At 54.9% G+C, this 7,941-nt stretch overlaps 2 protein-coding genes across 2 annotated transcripts in view; one reads left to right on the forward strand and one right to left on the reverse strand.

The window, feature by feature from the left end:
* Window positions 1-5,781, reverse strand: part of Tmie (transmembrane inner ear) — an 8,529-nt gene extending 2,748 nt beyond the window's left edge. The window contains exons 1-2 of the mRNA XM_005348004.2: window positions 5,626-5,781; window positions 2,535-2,652 (exon numbers count right to left, since the gene is read on the reverse strand). Coding sequence (XP_005348061.1) covers window positions 2,535-2,652; window positions 5,626-5,721 — 214 coding nt within the window. The 5' untranslated portion in view covers window positions 5,722-5,781. The remainder of the gene's footprint in view (window positions 1-2,534; window positions 2,653-5,625) is intronic.
* Window positions 5,782-5,941: 160 nt separating this feature from the next.
* The window catches only part of Als2cl (ALS2 C-terminal like), a 27,054-nt gene continuing 25,054 nt past the window's right edge, over window positions 5,942-7,941 (forward strand). Inside the window, exon 1 of the mRNA XM_026779156.1 lies at window positions 5,942-6,010. The gene's annotated coding sequence lies outside the window, so the exon portion shown is untranslated. The remainder of the gene's footprint in view (window positions 6,011-7,941) is intronic.

Genomic DNA, 7,941 nt, shown 5'->3' on the forward strand with positions numbered 1-7,941 from the left:
CCTGGCTGATGAGAAGGCCCAGAACTCTGTCCTGGATATTTACTTCTGAGAATGTGATCCTAGGAGTGTTTTTCTGGTTAAAGGCAGCTGTGCCCACATCAGCTGGGACAGAGCATAGAGCTGGCCTGTCTAGTGATGCGCTGGGCAGGGCTGCCAGGACCTGGCTGGCTGGGCCGAGTTTATTTTTCTAAGACTCCCACAATCTGACCACTGTGGCCCCGGCCCCTAGGGAGGAGGTGGGGCTGGTTCCTATTATAAATAATATGGCCAGACAGAGCTTCCTGGCAGGCTCCTGAGGTGCAGAAGGGCCCAGGCACGACAAGCCAGGTCTATTTTGAGGAAATGGATCATAGCTAGGTAGTCTGGGATCATCTTGTTTAACAAAGTATCTCTTGAGCCAAATATTTTGGTTCCACATGTCTCACCCAGACTTTCAAGATGGGAGAAGCAATGGGATGGATGGATGGATGGATGGATGGATGGATGGATGGATGGATGGACGGACGGACGGACGGACGGATGGATGGACTGGCAGACAGACGAATGGGAGGGATGGGTTAAAAGCCTCCATGGCTGGGAACAGGATTGGGTTCCTGAACGGCATTCAGGAATGCACTGAGAGTGGGTGGGGGCTGCCTGCACTAGGGCCCCAGCATATGGTTCTTGGGGTTAGACCTGAGGTGACAATGGACTTTGGTCTTTCCCAGACCCCTGTGTGGGTGCCTTGGACTTCCTTGGGTCATCTTTCCCTTGTCACCCCACTGACACCCTCAGGACCCCACCTGTTCAGGCTCCATGTGGTCAGTGCCGGGTCCCCACAGCTCAGGACTTCAGATGCTGAACAGGCAAAGTAGGGATCACGGGCTGACATATGCCTGCCCCTCCAAGTCTGCTCTCCCTTGCCTGACTTGATTATTTTTTCTTCAAATAAAATGAAAAGCAAGGGATTTGGGGGTAAGTTCTGAAAGATCTGGGGGTGCACTTTCTTCAGCCCCAGTCCCTCTCCCTGGGGGATTTTATGTGTATGTGTGGGGGGTACCCCACTGATGGCTGCCTAGGTCCCAGCAGAGAAGCTGATTTCTCAGCACAGTCCCAGCAGCTATGGAAGGTAGCCACTGCTGACCTGCTGTCCAGGGACCGTCTGTTCCTGCCTGTTCCTATTCTAGATGAAGTTAGGGGCGGGGAAGTTCTGTGTGACTGATGTCCCTGGGCCTCTTCAGTCTGACTGCAATTTTCTGGTGTGGCTCCAGGTCCCTCCACCATTCACCCAGAGTGGAGCCTGGGGGAGGCCTCAGGTTCCCAGCTGTTACCCTCAGGAGTTTCCCAGAGCTATTCCCCTCACTGTTCTTGGGTTCCTCGGGGCAGTTCCTCCCAACCCTGCCTTTTGATAACAAGGCTGGTCTCCCTCAGGATGCAGAGGCTCTGCCACACCTTTCTCTGGGATCTTTACTGAGTTGCCTGACTCTTTCTAGGCCTTAGCTGGAACACAGTCCCCCAGATTTGGCAGGAGGGGGTATTCTCTCTGGAAGACACTTTGGGTGCCAGGAGAAGCATGTGCAAATCAGATGTCATGTTTTGAGAGCCCCTCACAACCGGACGGCTTCTTTGTGGCCACCCAGCACTCTGAGGAACCTCATGGGAAAGCTGCCACTAGATCTCAAATGTCACGTTAGCCTCCATGTTGGGTGCATTTTGGTGATATTCCACAGGTATCTGAGACCTGGCATAGAGGCCAGCTTCCTCCTAGCCTCTGCCTATACCACCCTTCCAGAGTCCTTCCCAGGCAGCCTCCCTCTGGTCCACAGCTCAGAAGACCCGTTCTCCAGGGGCCTTTGTAGGCAGAGTGGGTCTCCCCCCCAACCCTCTGTCTTGCACTTGCCTCGTGCCCAGTATTCTCTCCCACCTGGCCTGCCTTTCATGTAACTTTCTGTCCCCCCTCCTCCATTCTCATGGAGAAAGGGGTGGACAGATGCATGCCAAGGCCCCCGCAGCTACATCTTTGCATCCGTAAGAACCCAGCCTGGAGGAGGGAATGGACCCCCTGCTTTGGAAGGAAGCAGGTATGAATCATTTCTGGAAAATGGCACTGGAGGAGGTAGGATGCAGGGCCTGGAAGCCACATCTGCTGGGCGTCTGGGGAGCCTCTGGTGGAGGTTGGCCTTGCTGGGGCCCCTGGGTGTGGGCTCTCTGAATTGGCCCAACTGCAAAAAAAGCATCAGGAGGCCAGCCATAAGGGAAAGATGACATGTCCTGGATTCGGAGGAGTCCCCTATAATTAACATAATTGCCATGTGGCTGCTTCCCCGGGTCCAGCAGAAATCTTTGGGTCACCACTGGTCCGTCAGCCCTCCACAGGGACTTTGTGTGACTGAAGAGGTGCCAGAGACCATGGTGGGCCTCCTGGGAGTGCCTGGCCTACTTGAACTGCCCGGAACTGCTGTTCTGAACTCAAGGGGTACTGTAGGGGTCAGGGGTGCTAGAGGGGCTGTGATCCTCCTGTGGTGGGGTGGAGAGACCAGGACGTGGCTACTCACTGATGGACAGCACGAAGAGCGAAAAGATGCCCACCACGTGCCACAGACGCATGTCCCAGAACACCACGGTCTCTTTGGTCAGTGGAGGCGGCTTGGGCTTGGGTGGGGCCGTGCTGGGCTGTGGGTCAAGAGAGAAAGCAGTGAGCCAGGCACAGGCCAGTAGGCAGGGACAGGGTCAGCAAGGACTCAGCCCACACATTTTCGAATCCCCAAAATGGTTCAGACATTCACAACCAACACCCTAGACCTCAGAAAGTTCCAGATTTAGACTAAAAGCAGTGATCAGAGTCCCAGATCGTGGCACCAGGCACTTGGACTAGAAGGGTTGGTGCTTGGTGATGCAAGAATCAAAGGAGCAAATGTGGACAGCCCGGCCCAGCCAACTCTGATGGGGTCTCAGGACCAAGGCCAAGAGACAGGGCAAAGCCTGTTTCATGGGACAGGTAGATTGGCTTTGTTCTCACCTCCCAGTAGAACTCTACTGCTGGGCTACATGGTAAGAGGCTCCTCCTACAGGTGTTCACACACTGAAAAGCCAGAACCACCAGCAGGCTAGACCAGCGGGGCTAGGCATAGAAAAATAGTAATGTAGCGCCACCAAGTGGCTGAAAGTGTAAGTGTGGCTAAGGAGGACAACACACTGCTTTGAGGATCTGCGGGCTCCTTGCTTAGGGACACTATCATGTCTGTGTATTCTAGAAGACATAGTGACCTCCCACCCCCCCCAGGTCTAAGGGGACTTGCTCCAGGGTATTAAAAGATAGCATCTTGCCATGAGTTTCTAGAAAATGGTCTTTTCTGGGGGAACGAGTGGACACATCTCTGATCTAAGTGTTTTGGAGATGTGGCCTCGCCCTGAGTGTGTTCGTTTTTTATAGATGCTGTGCTGGGTGTTGAAGCCAGGGTTTTGTGTGTGCTAGGCCAACATTCTGACAACTTAGTTTCATCCTCAGCCTGGGTGTTTCGAGGGTACATGACTTTGTCCTGGATGTCTATGGGATATAGCTATGCATTGTGGAATATGAGAGGCTAATTTTGACCAAAGATATGATCCTGTCTCTGTCAGCAAGTTTGGCTAAGGGTCAGGGAAAGAGGTGGGGCCAGGCGTTTGTGTAATACACTGTCTCCAAAATGATCTGTAAGGACAGGCTTTAAGAGTTCCTTGTGGCTCTCTGAGAAAGAGAAGCCACCTGTTACTCAACCTGCCTGCAGTTCCTACACCCCCACTGTGGTTCGTAAACATGCGTAGACACTTGCCAGGAGCCAGGTGCTTTCTCAACTGCCACCCATAGGGCAGGTGGAACTCAGAGGGGATCACTGACCTGTGCTAGACACCCCAGAATCTCTGAGCCATTCACCAGTACACAATTCCCAGTTCTTTGCTCCTCACTAAGAGGGACGAGGATGGGGACTCCTTCCTTTATCTGGACCTCAGTTTCTCTCCATGTAATTAGAGTGGTAATGTCAACTGCCTCTGAGAACTCTCCTATCCAGTGGCAAAATTGGCAATAACACCCCACTAAATCTGTAACACCCCTCGGTGGATTGGGGGACCCTTGTGCAGGCAGGCAAGTATGTGGATACATGACATGTGCTGGATTGGACACAAATGGGCAGAGGACATGTGTGTGGTTGGAGCAGTGTGTTTATGCTTAAGTTTATGACGGCATCATTGGAGGGGGGGGGGGGGGGGCTTGGCAGTTACCATCCCCTATCTCCCAGGCCTGGTGTGTTGACTGGCTGTCTAACTGGGAAACCCTGACCAGGCTCTTGGGTGGAGGAAATGGGCAACAGCCAAGCATCTTATGGTGGGCCCTGATAAAGGTAGAAATTCTGAAACTTGGCCCTGCCTCCTTCAGAGGCACAGCCTGGTGGAGAGGGGACGCCGCAGGGCTGGACCGAGAAGTGACGTGGTTCCCAGCCTTGCCGGCATCGCTCCTGTTTCCTGAGATGTAGGCAGATGGACTCCAAATGAGATTTCCTCTGCTGAGCTGGAAGAAGATGAGCTCCTGGGAGTGGGGAGGCTCCTTGCCTCAGAACCGACTTGCCTGTTATCCCAGCCTTTGCTCTGAGGACAGCTCAGTTTCTGCACAGGGGCCTCAGGGCAGTTGGTGAGAGGCCTTGGTGTGCTCCATGGGGCTCAAGCCAGAGTGGCTTCCCTTCCAGGGGCCTGAAGCTGACACCTGACTCTCAAGGCCTCTTCCACACCCCTGGTCAGTTGCAGAAGGAACATGCTCCACAGGGGTACAGGTCTCTATACCATGAGATGTCACCCTCGGCCTCTTCAGTTCAAAGCTATGTCCCCTTAGACCCTCTGAGTGTGACTGGTGCTGTGTCCCCATCCCTCCCTTTCCCTTAGCAACTGCCTCTCAGGCCTCCATGCTGTCCTGTCACCCAGGCTCCACCCTCAGCTTCTCTTTGGCCCTGGCTCTTGGGCCTTTTGCCTCCAGCTGCTGACTTCTAAGCCTGTTCGGCTACCTTCTACTGAAGAGGTTGCAGGTGGCCCCTGCCCGGCTCCTGGCCAGCTTGCTCCAGCCCTCCTCTTCACCTCCTCTCTGGGCTGTCTCCTCCCAGCTCTCCCACTCTGCGCCCCCTCCTCATTCATCCTCTTCCTTCCAAACAGGAACTGTTCACGGATGTGTCTGCTCAGAAACCGTCTCCAGCTCCTGTAATCACTAGGACCTATTTGCATCTTCCAGTCCCTGGGTCCGGTAGGGGCCCTGAAAAATTTGTGTAGAGGAAGAGTAGTTCCCCCAGCATACCCTAAATCCAGGGTTCAAATATCCCCTATTAGACTAGGAGTCAAGAAAAACTAAGGGCTCAAAGTCCTTCTCCCCATCCCCTAGGAAAACAAAGACCATATTGGCAAGGCTGTTTGTTTCCCTCCACACAGGGAGGGAGACACTCCTTGTGTCCCTGATGTCAGAGACTGGGCTCTGCCATCAGACCAGGGACTCTAAGCGTGAAGGGCAAGGATTGGTGTCACCCACCCCACCAGGCAAGATGAGGGGATAGAGCCAGCTCCCCGCACCCTCAGCCCCCTGCCTGGACTGTGCCAGCATCCGGCGCCCTCCGTGATGCGGTACCTCACCTCCACCAGCTGCGTGGCAACCCCCGCCAGGCAAGCCCCCAGGGCGGCGCCTCCCAGAGCCCAGAGCCGCCCCGCGCCTCTCTGCCTCCCGGCCATGTTCTCCCGCCGCGCGCGCTCCGGTGCAGGTCCTGGGAGCAGAGGGGGCTGAAGCACCGGGCTGCCAGGTGACTGCCCCTGGCCACCGGCAGGCGCTGGCGGCAGTGGTGGCGGCGGCAGGGAGTTCTGGCCGAGGGCGGTTGAGCCCGCATCATTTATTCATCATGAGTGTCAGGTTCCTGGGACGCCACCTGCGCCATCTCTGCTGGGGTGAGGGTAGGTGTGGATGGCACCGCCCCCCCAGGCTATCGGACTTTTGGACCTCCCACTCCACTCCAAGGACACTGAAGTAAGGAAAGCCAGGAGAAAGGGACGGGTTGGGGGTAGGCCCTTGATCAACAAGACCCCACCCCCACCCCAGTCCCTTCCCTCTTGGGCCTCAGTTTCTCCACTTGGGACAAGGGGCGGGGCTGGAATCGACTGACCTAGAAGGCCCTTCCCATTCTGACGTCCTGAGTTTAGGGGGAAAATGGTACCGGACTTGGGTGGGGGCAGAGCGGGCATGTTACCATGGTGACAGGCACTGAGGGATATCCTGGCCTTTCTGGACTGGCATCCTGCCCAGAGGCAGCTCTGGTCGCCCTGGACACCAGAGCGGGAGAGGGAGGGGTATGGATAACCAGGCATGGCCAGATGTTGCCATTGTGGAAGGATCCAGTAGCTTCTGCTCCACAGGATAAAGTCAGCTACCCCTAGAGGGCCATTTTCTGACCCTGCTGACTGTCCTAGAGCCTGGGTCTTGACTCTAGCAAGTCTTTGAAGTTGGTCCCCTACACTGTGGGAACATTGATTACTCGGGGATGGAGTTTCTGAGTAGCTGTGAAGACCTGAGGCAGAGGCGGGAGCCGGAGGGGGAGTGGGGCAGTTGGAGGTTGGAGAAGCCTATGGCCCACTTCACTCCTCCCTTTTCCTTCCTTCTTCCGGCTGTCCTCCGCCTCCTGAGTGCTAGCAGAAGCAGGACCCAGCATCTTCCTCTCACCAAGAACAGCAGCGGAGGCCGAGGCCTGTCCAGGCTGTGTAAGGGGTGGGGGTGGGGGGAGACACCTCAGCAAAGACCTCACAACTGAGTCTCAGAGGGTGCTATCCTGGCTGTACCACTGACAGATAAGGACTGAGTTAGGCCTCAAAGTGGAGCAGAAGGCCAGCTGTCCTTCAGGGGCTGCCGGTGACAGGGCAGGCAGGAAAATGGCTGCTGTTTGGAAAAGACTACAGGCTCAGGCGAGGTCTATTAAAGAGAATCTCAACAGTAAGTAGATGGCAAAATCTAGGGCTCACTTCTTCCAAAGCAAGCAAGAAGCAAAAGAAAATCCCAAACCAACACAACAGGATAACCCCTCCCCCCCAGGAATGCTTCTAAAACCAAAGCACTAGCAACAGGTCTCTGCCTCCGACTTTTTCAGGCCTCAGCCACAGGCCAAGCAGAAGGGCCACAGAAAGCTGCTTTGACTGCAGGGATGCGGTGGGGTGGGGTTGGGGAGGTGGGGATAATCACCCTCTTGGCACGTGCTTAGAGAGGCAGGACTGTGTTTTGATCGGGTGAACTGGATAGGAACTAGTAGCCAGAGGCTATCACAGGGCTAATGGGGGTGGGGAGGGGAGGGTACTGTGGCTGTGGGCTTGGAAAGCTGAGCCACCTTAGCAGGACACATAAAACTGCTCCCTATAGGACTGCCACCTGCTGCTCCAAGTTCATTGTCTGAGAGGTGGAGAGACGGCTCAGCGGTTAAGGGCATTTGTTGCTCTTGCAGAGGACCCATGTTCGATTCCTAGCACCCACACGGTGGCTCACAACCATCAGTAACTCCAGTTCTGGGAGACTTGATACGCCCTCTTGAACTCGACAAGCCTGTGGCGGACATACAGGCAAAACATTCACATACATAAAATAAAGTAAATAAATTAAAAAAATTAAAGTCCATTGTCTTGTTTGTCCACCAAGAAGTAGGGTCAGCCAGCATTATACCTCAGCGGCGGGGCACTTGCCTGGCATACACAAAGCACCGTGTCCAATCACCAGCCCTGCAAAAATTAAAAATAAAGTAAATAGAGGGAGGAGAAAAGCAAGCTACATCTCTGCAGGGTCTCTCCACTCTGTAGCCCAGGCTGACCTCAGATAGGGTCTTGAACAGAGCTGATGAATCCCTGTTAATCTCACAGGCCTCTGAATCCAAGCCTTTTTATCCGGTGCCCCCTAGATTCTTCCTCCTATCACACACACAC

Source organism: Microtus ochrogaster, chromosome 5 (genome assembly GCF_000317375.1).
Source record: "Microtus ochrogaster isolate Prairie Vole_2 chromosome 5, MicOch1.0, whole genome shotgun sequence".
NCBI classification, from domain to species: domain Eukaryota; kingdom Metazoa; phylum Chordata; class Mammalia; order Rodentia; family Cricetidae; genus Microtus; species Microtus ochrogaster.